The 14,950-nt window shown below is 33.4% G+C and overlaps 1 protein-coding gene and 1 long non-coding RNA gene across 2 annotated transcripts in view; one reads left to right on the top strand and one right to left on the bottom strand.

The window, feature by feature from the left end:
- The first annotated feature begins 352 nt into the window (after window positions 1-352).
- Window positions 353-5,420, top strand: LOC144972649 (uncharacterized). The gene is made up of 3 exons (XR_013645399.1): window positions 353-481; window positions 1,040-1,290; window positions 5,318-5,420. It is a non-coding gene; the product is annotated as an uncharacterized LOC144972649 (long non-coding RNA).
- A 327-nt stretch (window positions 5,421-5,747) lies between these two features.
- LOC144972647 (uncharacterized) overlaps window positions 5,748-14,950 on the bottom strand; it is a 58,203-nt gene continuing 49,000 nt past the window's right edge. The window contains exons 10-13 of the mRNA XM_078914126.1: window positions 13,744-13,932; window positions 10,683-10,805; window positions 8,803-8,989; window positions 5,748-7,783 (exon numbers count right to left, since the gene is read on the bottom strand). Coding sequence (XP_078770252.1) covers window positions 7,714-7,783; window positions 8,803-8,989; window positions 10,683-10,805; window positions 13,744-13,932 — 569 coding nt within the window. The 3' untranslated portion in view covers window positions 5,748-7,713. The remainder of the gene's footprint in view (window positions 7,784-8,802; window positions 8,990-10,682; window positions 10,806-13,743; window positions 13,933-14,950) is intronic.

Below are 14,950 nucleotides of genomic sequence, written 5' to 3'. Positions count from 1 at the left end.
AATGGGTTCGTTCGACGGTGCTGAAACATGCGAACTGGTCGGACTCTACATCCTGTCACAACTACAACATACACACACATACATCGGCCTCTATAGAGATGACGGACTCGCTATAACCAACAGACGACCAAGAGCGAACGAAAACATCAAAAAACAAATCTGTAAAATATTCCAAAACAACAATTTAAAAATCACGATAGAAGCAAACAAAAAAACAGTTGACTTCCTCGACATCACATTCGACATAAAATCCAATTCATTCCAACCGTTCAGAAAACCAAACAACACCATTAGCTACATTAATAAAAACAGCAACCACCCCGTCCCGTCATTGAAAACATACCAAAAAACATTGCACTGAGGGTGAGCAAACTTTCGGAAAACAGAGAGATATTCAACGTCGCAGCCACCCCCTACAAAGAAGCACTCACAAAAAGTGGATACAACACACCATTTGTATACACAGACGCCTCCCTCTCATGTAAACCCCAACACACAAGTGAAGAACATAAAACAAGAAAACGACACATAACTTGGTTCAACCCACCTTTCGACATAAACGTCAGCACAAACATAGGACAGCAGTTCCTGAAACGAATTGATACACACTTTCCAAAAAACCACAAGCTACATAAAATTATCAACAGGAATACCATAAAAATAAGTTACTCGTGTATGCGCAACATAGAACAAATAATTTCAAGCCACAACAAAAAAATATTAATAAACCACCGACAAGAGCAAAACCCACCCACTAGAAAATGCAACTGCAGAAATAAAGAACATTGCCCGCTAAACAAACAATGCTTAGAATCAAGTTTAATTTACCAAGCCACAGTCACAGAAACTAAAACAAACAAGCAAGAAAAATATGTAGGACTAACAGAAAATAATTTCAAAACAAGATACAACCTCCACACCTCAACATTTAGAAACACTAACAAAAAAACATCCACAAAACTCAGCGAACATATTTGGAAATTAAAAGACAACAAAATAGACCACAACATTTCATGGAAAATTTTATCTAAAGCAACAGGATACACACCAACATCAAAACAATGTAGCTTATGCCTGGAAGAAAAATATACCATAATCAAACAACCTCATGAAGCCACACTCAACATGAAAAATGAGATCTACGGAAAGTGTCCCCATCGGCGCAAATTCCTCTTAATTAACTTCAAACCGGAACCACTTCAAGAAACAACAACAGTCAACAAAACAACTCAGTCCTGAAGATGGCAAATTAAGCCTGAAACATCGATGTAGACTGCCCCAAACATTGTGGTAAATATTTTAAATAATATATATATATATATATATATATATATATATATATATATATATATATATATATATATATATATATATATATATATATATAAATTTTACAAAGTGAAATATGTTGTCCCTATAACCCCTAGTTTGAATGTATATGTAAATGAAAAAAAAAAGTATAAATAGAGAATTAAGAATTAATAGCGACTCTTTATATATTCATTTTATAAATCGAGGTAGATTATTCTTATGGCCTCTAGTCCGAACTTGTGTGTGTATATTTTAAAAAATTGTATTTAATTTAAATCACAGTTGCGCATTAAAAGTTCGAACACTATGTGGTAAAAATGATTAAGGTGACGCGTTGTCTTTGTCTTTATTGATAAAAGACGACGGTTCCTCGTGGAGAACTTAATATATTTGTGAAGGGGGTGATCGTTCATAACTTTCTCCCGTTTACTGAACAGTTCTTTCACATTTGAAATTGGTTGAGTATAACTCCTGGCCTTATTAATTATCCGATCAATTTTCCTAATGTTACAAATACTGACATTTCCACACCATGCTGTAATACAAAGAATAATATCGGTCTCCAAAAACAGATCTATAAAAAAAGGGTGCATAATGTAGTTTTGTCTATGTCAAATTCTGAAAGCTTCTGAATAAAGTACATTCTTTTGTTCAATTTAGTGATAACAGCATCGGTTTGTAGATGCCACTGCAAATTGTTGTCAATTAAAATACCCAAATATTTGTAAACCGAAACTTGCTGAACAGTTTGATTATTAATTTTGAGCAGACTGATGGAATTTGTGTTCTTTCTAAAATTAAAAGTCATTTCTTTGGTTTTTCCTACATTTAGTTTCAAGGAGTTATCTTCACACCAACCAACAAATATGTCGATCTCAGACCTGTACGCGGTTTCATCATCTTTAAATATTATCCCTTTCAGGGCAGTGTCATCAGCAAATTTTTAAATTTATACCGAGGATAACGATTTTTCATCGTCATGTGATGTAAAAAAATTGGTGCTTTTCGGAACTTTTTGGTAAAATCCAAATATTTAAACAATTCTTCGGATGATTCCCATTTATATCAACAGCTTTTCTTAATTTTGAACGCGTGTTTTTTAAATATATTTTTATTTTTGCTGTAGACCTAATTTGCAAAGGCTAAATCATAACGTGTTGCATATCATAAAGGCAATAAAAATAACTTTCATAATACCATAAGGTTTTTAAAAAATCAAAATGATTGTAATCTGTCCAAACATGAACCGAAAGCCATGGTGGGTTTTCAATCTTGTATAGTATACTAATTGTTTGGTATCAAATCATACTGAATTTTGCTTTACATAATTTTTACTAGAGTACCTTGGTTTGAGATCTACAAGTAACAAGTTATTTTGATTTTTGACTCAGGATCACTTTCAAATCACAATGAGAATAAGGTGGTTGTTAGATCTTCAACTTCGTAGCTCGCCAGTAAACGTTCGTGGTGTTTGTGTGTTGACCTCGCAAGAGGGACTCCAATAGTAATAGTAATAGTACGTTTTTGTTTTTTTGAGTGGTGGATGGCATCGATTGTACAGCAACCCTCTCATGGCCAGGCTGAGGATACTGTAACAGTCGGGTCCTGGGTTCAAATCCCCATCACCGCAAAAGTTTTCATTTTGGCACTCCCTACATTTCTTGTAATTATTTAGGGGGTTAGAAGAGATACAAGGATGTGGACAGATGAACAAGCCACTAGCCTAAAGTAGCCAACATTCCTTCCAGTTTCCCAGCGTTTATTCTGTTAACATTGACAAAATCTTAGATGAAATGGAAATTGTTTTTAAAGGGTTTTACTGCACTTGTAACACTCCAGACGCACGATCACGATCCCACTAAGAGGATTACACTCAAATGGTTTCATATCGTACAGTGAATACATGGGTGCAAGCAACTGGACCTCAAAAAGCCTGCAAGTTTACTTATGACCAGACATATAATCTGAAAAAGCCTGCAAGATTCACGGACTTACCTCGTCATTTGAAGTCTTGTTCTCAGCATCTAGTCTTCATAATAGTAGACCACAAATTTTGTATGTTTAATCCAAAGGTTGTAATTGTAATGCAGTAATTTGTTAAGTTTTTTGTCACAAGTTGCACAATTTTAAAATATACAAAAATAAACTAAAAAATTAAAAGCGTCCTATCACAGTCTCAGGGGATAACATAGGGTTTTTGTCAATCAAATCCAAATCGCAAAAAGCCGGCGACGTTTTTTTCGGTAATCCAATCGGCCGGCAGGCCGGCACTCTTGCACCCATGTGAATAACAAGTCCTGGATAGCAACATTGACCTCTGGTCCAGATTTTTTGCCATATATTATCAGTATTAGTATTAGTAATGAAAACCCCAAAATAGAGACAATCAATTAAGTAAAACCCCTGTTTATTGACATTTTCTTCTATTACTTCTATAATATTTTTCATAGTCAATTTTTTGTTTATCAAAGCTGATGATTTTTTTCAAGATGGGTTAAAATATTGTAGTGTTCGGCTAGGGGAGGTTCTATTTGGCAACTTTAAACATTGAAATTGACCATGAGGACCTCTGGCCAACTGGCAGCCCTGGCATTATCCAAGAATCAAGATTTGTTTCGTTACATTATTAAATGGCATTTAATAAAACAACTGCACTCATGCCAGTCCCAAGCCCGGATTAAGGACAGAGGGAAAACGGCGGTATTCAAGCAGTTTAAGATGAAAACAATGACAATACACATCCCAGAGTGAAAACTTATCTGGTAAATCCTTTGGCAACAGGAAGTTAAATACACATTCCAGCGTGGTTGGGATAGTGTCTTATCGCAGGCACTGGTCCGCGCATCGCATGGGTATTATCACGGGTCTCACTATTATCACGTCTTACCACGACCTCCTTTTCCGCAATCTTGAAAAACAAAGGAATAACCACATTTTCCTATCCAGGGCGATGATGCCCTTATCCAGAGGTTGCACTGTATTAAAAACAAAAGCGATGTTTTAATACAGAGGTGATCTATGAAAAATGTATCTCCAAAAACTAATAAAATACATTTGACTGTTTCCCTCCCAACCAATGTTTTGTTTTTGTTTTTTAAGGGTTTTACGGCGCTTGCAACACATTAAGGTCATATCAGCGCCTGTAAAAAGGATGAAAATGGGTTAGTAAAAAGTTTTAAAATTACAATCAAACCACACAAGAAAAGGTAAAACAAAGGGGAATTGGTTGTTTGTTTTGTTTGTTTGTTGTTGTTTTTAAGGGTTTTACGGCGCTTGCAACACATTTAGGTTATATCAGCGCCAGTAAAAAGGAAGAAAATGGGATAGTAAAAAGTTCTAGAATTACAATTGAAGCATCCAAGAGAAAGTAAGACATAGGGGAACTGGGAACAAATAGGGATCAGATGTAGATTCCAAGAGCATACCACCAATGTACTTAGTTTGAGATCACCTATAAGTCTCATCCGGACACAAGAATAAAATCCAACAAAGAGGAACACACTCAAATGCTTACATTATACATTAAAAAATAACAAATATACTAATACATCAGAGAGATGATTTACAAGGAAAAAAATATCATCTCCCAAAACAATAACTATGCATTTGACTGTTTCCCTACCAGCTAGGATCCCGCCAGTGCCAGGACAAAACCAAGTAATCTCATTCCAAGACAAAGACAGAAAGCATGTTGGAAAACAGATATAACGGGATAGAAGACTGTGTACCTCCCTGCCCACTATGGGAGGTCAGGATCCCCACCCAGGGGGAATTGGTTCAAATAGGAAACAGATGTAGATTCCAAGAGCACACTATCAATGTACTTAGTTTGAGATCACCTAAAAGTCTTATTCAGACACAGGCACAGGCCCCTCATAAGAGGAATACACTCAAATGTTTAGAAATCATATAAGTAAACAAAACATAATATAGTGAATAACAGAGATGATTTACAAGGAAAAAAATATCATCTCCCAAAACTATACATTTGACTGTTTTCTTCCAGCCAGGGCCAGGACAAAAACAAGTAATCTCATCCTAAGACAGACAGAAAGAATGTTGGAAAACAGATATAGGGGGATATAAGACACAGTAATCAGTAAGTACCTCCCTGCCCACTATGGGAGGTCAGGAACCCCACCCAGTCTCCCAACCAAGGACCCTGGCTAGAGCCAGGACAAAACATAATAGTCTCATTCCACGGCAAAGACAGAAAGCAACCTGGAAAAGGAAAACATATGTATAAGAGGAGAGAAGACAGCAAGAGTGACCTCTCCCACCACCATGGGAGGTCAAAAGACGCCATCCATTCATGATTCTAAGATTATAAAACAGACCGCAAAACCATATGAATCAACCAAACCCCAGCCACTGAAGCCCCCTCCCCTCCAAAACCACCATCATCACCAAAAGGGAAGATGCATTGAAAGAATATCTTTATCAAAAATTTTTAAAAAGTTTTATTATGACAGGTGAAACATTTAACATTGAAAATGTAACAATAAACACTTGAAATAATATTTAAAAACCAACAGATAAGCAATATTTCTTCTTTATATTATTGATTGTTTCAAATCATGACGTTCAATAACTTTGATATATTCAACAGTTAAAACAATCCCATTATTGAACACTCCACAGTAAGAGCCTAAATAAAATATGACAATAATTTTTTGTTAAAACCTTAAAACCAAAGAGCACTATCAAGTGTCACAAAGAAATCATCCCTGAATAGATTCCCTCAACCAAATTTCATTGTACTCATCCAACTGATACTTCAGAAGTTATAATCAAAGCGAAAAAAATTATTTAAAAATTTAAAGAAAATAACAACAGCATCACTAATTACACCCTACTACAATTTACTTTAATTTTCATTGGCGGCAAACCGAATGGCAAGTAACAATAACATGTATTATTATTGTTATGGGGGAAAATGGCACTTGCAATGCTTATAAAATCACATTAATGCCATAAAAATGAAATTTTTTAAATAATCAAATAATTGTGGATCAAGAGCTCACTGCCCCTACAGACTAAAGACTTTCACATAGGACAATTCCAGATTCTCCTAAGCATCTATAAAGTCAACCAATTCAAGTTAAACGAAATACTTTTTTGCTTTAAAAAAATACTTAAAATTTTAAACAAAACAAATTATTTAAAATTGAAGAGGATTTTTTCATTTGTCATAAAATGATTGTTGAACTGACAGAGACTACCCAAACACCAGTCTTGTCACTCATTGAATAATTTTCTACTTCGAACAGAGAACAGAAGTAGCGACACTTGTAGGTCATTTTAGGGCCTGTAAAAAGGAAGACAATAGAGGAAAAGGTGCATGCTCCCTAGTTTCTTAATATGAAAAGTTGTAGATCTGACGTGAAAGTACCAAAGAAAAAGTAAAACAAAGGGGACTGAATCAAAGGATCCATGAGCAATAAATGAATGTCTCTATTTTGACATCAAGGAGTCTTAAAATCCTATACAGGCAAAAGCAAAGGATCCCACAATGAATGATACACTTAAATGCACACAAAATACCTACAATATATCCAAAATAAAAACTATAACAGAGATCAGAGAGCAATATGGAAAAGGAAAACTGATCTATATCAGTGATATAAGGGGATGGAAGACATCAACAGTGACCTCTCCGCCCACCTTAGGAGGTCAAAAGATGCTAACCAATCATAAAAGTATAAATAATTATTCAGTTTTTGAGAAATGTCCAAAACAGAACCTAGGTGAAACCAAAGTATCACTTCATGACAAGACCAGAAAGCTACATTGAATGGGTCAACAGATATAGAGGTTTTAAAGGAGATAGTAAGAAACAGACGTATTTGAAAAGTCCCACCATGAATTTTTATGCTTGTTCCTGGTCCTAGACTAATGATGCCTTGAATGAAAATAAATATTTGTAATAGTTAAACCTTGACCACATAGTACACATTTCAACTTTTAGAAAGCAAAAATCTAAAATTATGTTGACTAAAGTTTTAAAAAACGAGTGGCGCAAGTGATCAAACAGACCAACATAGATAAAAGCAAAAGTAAAAGAGAAGATAATGAAAAAATGAGCAACTACCATACTAAAAAAAACCCAACCAAATAACCCCTGTAATCAATACTATTGATTGTATTGTCCCAGATTTGAAAATTAATAAATGGAATTTTTCTGAGTGTAAACTGGTTGTATTGGCATAGTTGGAGTCACCAGTAATATTTCAAGTCTTTCTTTGTATGAAAAGTAAAGTCAATCAATCATTGCAATATAAAGCATTGACTGGGCAGGTCAAGACAAGCCATGGATTAGCCCTTATTTTAGATTGATTGTTCATAACAATATATTTATCTTTAATCAAATTGATATATACATTGACAAATTGATAGCATGATTTAGAAGTAAGCATAGTCCTGACTATAATCGTAGTTTGACCTTCCAGATGATCCGAAGCTTGTGTAGTTCCTGAAATAAAGTATTTAAAAAATAAATTTATGTCCATGTTAAAAGCAACAAACTATGTAAAAATAAAGTACGGTAATGAATGAAGAATGGGGCATCAAGACTTGTCCTGATAGTTTTCTAAATTTCAAGAGGAAAAAAATAATGAAAAGAAAAAAAACCCAAAAAAACAAACATATCTTTTGAAAAAGTGCCGCCAAAAAAAAAAAAAAATTGATGAAAAACAAAGAGGACAAAAAAAAAAAAAAAAAAAAAAGAAGAAAAGAGAGAAAAAAAAAAAGGAAAGAAGAAAAGAGAAAGAGAAGAGAAAAAAAAAAACACAAGAAAAATTAGCAAATGTTGAAGTTACAAATATTCAAGCATGGCATGAATAAAAATAGGCAAATAAACATAAAAAAATATTTTTTTGAAAATGATTTTAATATAGAAAAAAAAATATATTGAACACAAAAAAAACATAGAAAGAAAGACAAAGAAAATAATCAAAATAATTACACTAAAAAAATGAATTTCAAATGGGAGAAACTTGCCAGGAGACTATGTGTTCCAGTTCTCTTTTGTTTAAACACCACTAAATGTCAAATTGCTAGAAATGTAATACTATACATTTTCAAGTCAAGTCCAGATGCCTTTAACAATGTGAAAATGTTTCCCTAACAGCCCTCACCTGTACCCTAAATCTGATCTATGAAATGGATTTTCTTTTCTTTACATTTTCACAAAATGTTTTACTTCTCTTAATTCAGCACAAAATAAACATCAACCATAACTGTTGTTGAGAAAATTTTGTTGTGGCTACATCTTTTTGAATATTTTCAATATCTACAAACCCACAGACATTTTTATTTTCAGATCAAATATTTTTTTCTCCAAATTGCTGACTCTATGATATGTTTGAATATATTTAATGTATTGAGAAAAGGATAAAAAAACAATCATTTATTTATGCTTTTAAAAAACATGTAATCGACGATAAATAAATGAATGTTTAAAAAAATATATAAATATTGCTTGATACTTGCCCTTCATAAGCATAATCTTGTGAGGAGGCATAGGGATCTTGATATTGACTGGACAGAGTGTCTCTTTCCCAATCATCTATCTCATCCCTATAGCTTGCTGCCGCTCTACTGCTATAACCTCCAGCGTTGGCTCCTGCTCCACCTCCAGCTCCTCTTCCTCTCCCTCCTCTACTGCCACGTCGTGGTCCTGAAATGAACCAAAAGAGATAAATTAATAAAAGAGACAAAAGGAAAACAATTAGCAGGGTGTTAACACTTTTTTCTTTTATGGATTATAATTAAAGAATAACATCACAATGAATAGCTTGGATTACATTTATGATTTGCATCCAGAACTGATCACTCAAAATAATCAGTAATGAATATTATAATAAATCATATAATCATAGTCATCTAACAGTTGACACGATACTGGTATCTAATCATACTGTCCAGCTTATTATGCAATGCCTTGTCTACAGTATCTATTGTATTTTCTCCAAGCTGGCTCAGATTGACTAGAATTACAGTGAAATGAGAAGAAAATTTAAAAAAAATAGATAATCCATCAAGCAAACATCTGAAGTCAACATGAATCACCCTTGTTGTCCACAGTGAGCAAACTGTGGGTTAATAATCTTGCCCAATGAAGAAAAAAAAACGTAAATGCCTCAAGCGAACCTCGAACCCTTAACCTACCGGGTCACAGTGTTATATACAGCCTTAAAATAAAGACAAACAAAGCTATAAATTAGTGTACATATTTATGTTGACAAGATCTTAAAATCAAATGAGATTAATGAATCAAACATGATGAGCGTCTGCCATAATATGCTGATTGTGCTTAAATAACTGCAGTAGTTTTAAAGGTGAGCAAGACATAATCACCAGCCCTTTAACTATTCTGGTTCATCACTTGTCATTCAATTTCACTTTGAAACACTTAATCCTTGCAGTACTTAATGCTGTCACAAGTCTAAACAATATCAAAATATTAGAATACAGTCAAAGCTGATAAATAGAACAAAGAACATTGTCTCTTAGATGCAATGTCATGATGTACCTCTCCTCACAAGATGTAACTCATGGTCAAACTAAGCATTGACAATCTAAAACTGTTTCTGTTATCCGATAACGCTTCACTATCAAATATATAGTCCCTGTAACTTTAAACAAATCTTCTAGATACCCCAAAACGAGAGAAAGTTTATCCATACTCAGACATGGCATTTCAAATTAATAATCTCATAGAGTCGACATTCTGTTAATGCTTGTCTTTAATCTGATCTAAGTTTTCTGACATTTGCTCATATAATTTATTTTGATGATCCCATTATTTGCTAAATGTTTTCTGTTCAAATCTCTTTGCCTTCACTATTGAGTTAAATGTAAAATAGCGGATTGAACAAAGTAAACAAATGTGTGTAATAACTGTGAGTTCCTAGCAGTCAACAGGTAACTGATGCCCTGACCTGAGGTCACGCTCCTACAAGAGTGAAGAAAGACTGGGAGGTACAACATGTAGTCAGGTTCACTTCATTAAACCTCTAAAGAACCTTTCCTTTCTGTTTGCCACATGGGTTGCTGCTTTTGCCACTCTTTTAATGACTGGGAGCACGAGATCAAGAAATCGTTTTGCACAACACATTTTGTGATATCAAATGTTTAAATATATGCATCAAGCCGATGAGGTGAGGTATAAGAGCTAAATTATACAAAAGTAAGTAAATAGATTTTTGGTGCGTCATTCTTACATTTCGAATGGTTCTTTCAACTTATCACAAACACTGTAAAATGTGAAATGGTCTATTAATGGATTTTGGAATTCAAACCTTCCAAAGCCATTGAATTTAAAATAAAAATTCTAAGACTAAAGGTAAAATGGAACACAAAAAACTAACTTGATGCAGTTTTTGGCCTGGGCCTTTCACGTTCACCATATGGATCACCACTGTCATCTAATGAAGTGCCAGGTCTGTACTGGTCAACTGATCTTCTGTTTGGACCTGGTCTTGCTCTAGGTGCTATAAAAATGGAAAATGTGACAAAGTGTGAGAAAAAAGGACCTTTGTATTAACCCTCATAAAAACCCTGATGTTATAAAAACTTGAAAAATTGCAAACAAGAACAACCTGGAATGAGAATGTCATGAGCGTCTGACATATAACAAATCAAAATCCTGATCAGATTTCATTAGTTATTTAATTCAGAATACCTTTTTAAAAAATAATTCACAGTAGTCTGCAAAAAACAAGTGATGAATTTATACACACACTTTACACTCATGGCGGTCATGTTGTTGACATGACAAAATGAATGTTTGGCCTCGTTATAACTATAGTCGAACTATAGTCGAATTTTACAGTCTAAGGTGTGATGTCGTTTTTAAAACAATTGCATGGGAATACCCACTACTTATAGTTTATAAATAGTCAAATATCACATAAGGATTCGTCCCAATGTGTTAGAAAATTGAAAAAAGCATTGCGAATGTGTTTTTTATTTGGGAAAAATGGTACTTGTAACAGTTATAATTTGGAGATTGGAGAAATAAAAAGACTTCGAAGTGCCACTTCATTTTCTAAATAATTCAATTTTTTCTAAAGCTTTCATGATAGACTGTGTATAGGAACAATAAGAGGTACTAGCGGCTAGTGGAGCAATATATGTGTAGAAGTTAAATAATCATTCTTTACACTGTTAAAACTGGATCAAAATGGATAATAGGTTGACGTGTATTTTGTACTACTACCACTACTACTACTACTACTACTACTACTACTACTACTACTACTACTATTATTACAACCACACCACCACTACCACATCATCATCATCACTACTACTACTACTACTACTACAACCACTACAACATCATCATCACTACCACTACTCATACAACCATCAGCACCACATCATCATCACGACCAGTACTACTACAACCACCACCACCACATCATCACTACCACTACAACCACCACCACATCATCATTACCACTACTACTACTACAACCACCACCACATCATCACTACCACTACTACTACAACCACCACTACCACATCATCATCACTACCATTTGTACTACAACCACCATCACCACCACATCATCACTACCAATACTACTACAACCACCACCACCTCATCATCACTACCATTTGTACTACAACCACCATCACCACCACATATTCATCACCCACCGGTACTACAACCACCACCACATCATTATCATCACGACCACAACTACTACAACCACTATACCACCACCATCTCATCATCACTACCACTACTACTTCAACCACCACCACCACCACCATATCATCATCACTACCACTAACAACAACGATTATCACATCTTCATCATCACTACCATTATTACTACAACCACCAACACCACATCATCCTCCTACCAATCAACAGTACTACAATGTCTACCATTAGGTTTTGGAGCTTTACTTCATTTGAAATAAGGAAACTTTGGGATTGTATTTGGCAATGTGTTTATGTATCATAATATAATTCTAATCAGTTATCTATTTAGAACAATACAATAATATGTAAACACAATACCATTCCAATTCCTTTTTCTTGTGTGCGGAAATTCCTCTTTCGGCATTGAAATTCCTACGAGTGGTGCCTGAAACTCCTGTGAGCCAAATTTGAAGTTGGCGTCTCTGCATTCAGTAATACAGAAATCAGGATACAGTTACGCATCATAGACCTTAAGGCGCTAAATGACTTTGGGGTGGTAGGGAGTTGAGGCCAGAAAAGACACACCTGCCGGGCACAAGCGCATGATCCCGTATAAGAGGGAAGCACTCTACTGCCAACTGATATATCTATACCCCTAATAACATACAAAGAGACGATTTACAATGGAAAAATCATCCTCCATAAAAGGAATAATACAATTTACTGCACCCTCTCGGTTAAGGATTTCAGAGAGGGACAAGCCAAAATCAAGCAATATAATTCCCAGACAAGTCCATAAAGCACCATGGAAGTGAAAACATGATGTCTTGGGATGATATGAGTTTCTTAAGAGGTTGATTCATTATCTTATACTGCTCGTTCAAACATTGTGCTTATCATTCATAATTTCATGTTGAATTTTGAGAAGGAAATATTGACTTTACCAAAAAGTTAACATGATTTTTGAATTCAGCAGGTCGTTTCCTAAAATGTGTGATATTTTTCTTCTATCTGCATTATTTCGAGAGATATTTAGTCTTTTATGCATTTTGCGTGTTCCCTGATGTTCACTTTTTTATTTTGCAAAGACCATTTGAAGAAAATGTCTGAAAAAAATGGACCTCTTCCCTGGAATACCCTCTACCCGTTAACATGAATTACATGTCATTTTGTATGATCATAATGTTCATTTAGTATATGGAATATGCTATTTCGTCAAAACATTTGCATTGCTGAGAGTTTTGAGGGGGGATTCAACAGACTGTAGATTTAGGAAAATATTTGTGTCTGGTTCAAATCTTGTTATCTTTTATTTATCTAGTCACTGTGCTTTAAAAGTGTGTTTCACTATCTTTCTATCCATCTTTTTTCAAGTCACTTCAGTTTTTTATACATGTTGTACAAATTGGATCATTCAATTGGCATGCAAAAAGATTCTTTAGGTTCTTGCAAAAAGAATTCCCATTCATTTTTTAAATTTATGAATGAATTTCAAAATTCAAAGAGTATTTTCGTATTATCAAAATGTTTTAAGAATACAGTCAGAGAAACCCATTTTAAATATATATTTATATACATACATAAATATTGTCTCTTGGGGTACCTACTTAGACATATACTAAAGTACTGTTCCTGGAACTCATTCTAATGTCCCTAAATTTTTAATTCATTATTCTTTGAATACTGTTTCCTCAAACTTTTTTTTGCATGTCCCAAGGAGATCATGCTAGAGAGTTTGTGGTTTCAGAGCATACTTTGAGCAATGCACATACCTTTTTGTGACGTTCTGGATAGCAATGAAGATGATGATGACAAATCAGCAGCAGATCCCAATCCCCTCTTTGCCTGCTCCACAGCCATTGTTGTTTGATTTAACATTGCAAGCTGATTCTTGATGGCCATACCCAGCTGGTTCTGTAGCAACATCATCTCTTTAGTCGCCTCAGCACTAACAGCCAAGCCTAAAAGGAAGAACAGAATATTTCCCGCTCATTCAAATTCCTGATGCATCTTAATCCTATTTCCATACTTGGGGGCCAAAAAGACCCCAGGGGGGTGTTTTTTATTCATAAAACAGTCAATTTTTGACACAGAGACCTGAAATTTGGTGACTTTTCCTAGAATGATGAGGCCCATGACCATGCCAAATTTCATGCTTGTCACGTGCATATTTTACTCACACTGAACATGCTCATCTGGAATTTGAGATTTTCTGATTTGGGGTCCATATGGACCCCATGACTTTTAAAGAGAAAAATACTAGAAAGTACGATTTCCTGATTTGGGGTCCATTTGGCCCCCATGACTTTATATAGAAAAATACTAAAGACTTCAACAAAGGAATGCTATTTCTTTCATTTGATTCCACAATTTTCTATAATAATAATAATGATAATAATAACAATAATAATAGTAATGATAATAGTAATAATAATAATAACAATAATAATAATTATGATGATGATAATAATAATAATAATAATAATATTAATAATAATAATAATAATAATAATAATAATAATAATAATAATAATAATAATACGTAATAATAATAATGATAATAATAATAATAATACGTAGACGTCTAATAATAATAATAATAATAATAATAATAATAATAATAATAATAATAATAATAATAATAATAATAATAATAATAATAATAATAATAATAATAATCATCATCATCATCATTATCATCATCATAATAATAATAGATAATTTTTATTATTGTTATTTTCATTATAATTTTTATTATTATTATTATTATTATTATTATTATTATTATTATTATTATTATTATTATTATTATTATTATTATTATTAGTATTATTGTTGATGTTATTATTATGATGATGATGATGATTATTATTATATTATTATTATTATTATTATTATTATTATTATTATTATTATTATTATTATTATTATTATTATTATTATTATTAATAATTATTATTATTATGATTATATCATTAT

Source organism: Berghia stephanieae, chromosome 5 (genome assembly GCF_034508935.2).
Source record: "Berghia stephanieae isolate SIO BIC M18660-M18661 chromosome 5, UCSD_Bste_1.3, whole genome shotgun sequence".
NCBI classification, from domain to species: Eukaryota; Metazoa; Mollusca; class Gastropoda; order Nudibranchia; family Aeolidiidae; genus Berghia; species Berghia stephanieae.
Note: the sequence above shows the minus strand (reverse complement) of the source record. Positions and strands in the feature narration are given on the sequence as shown.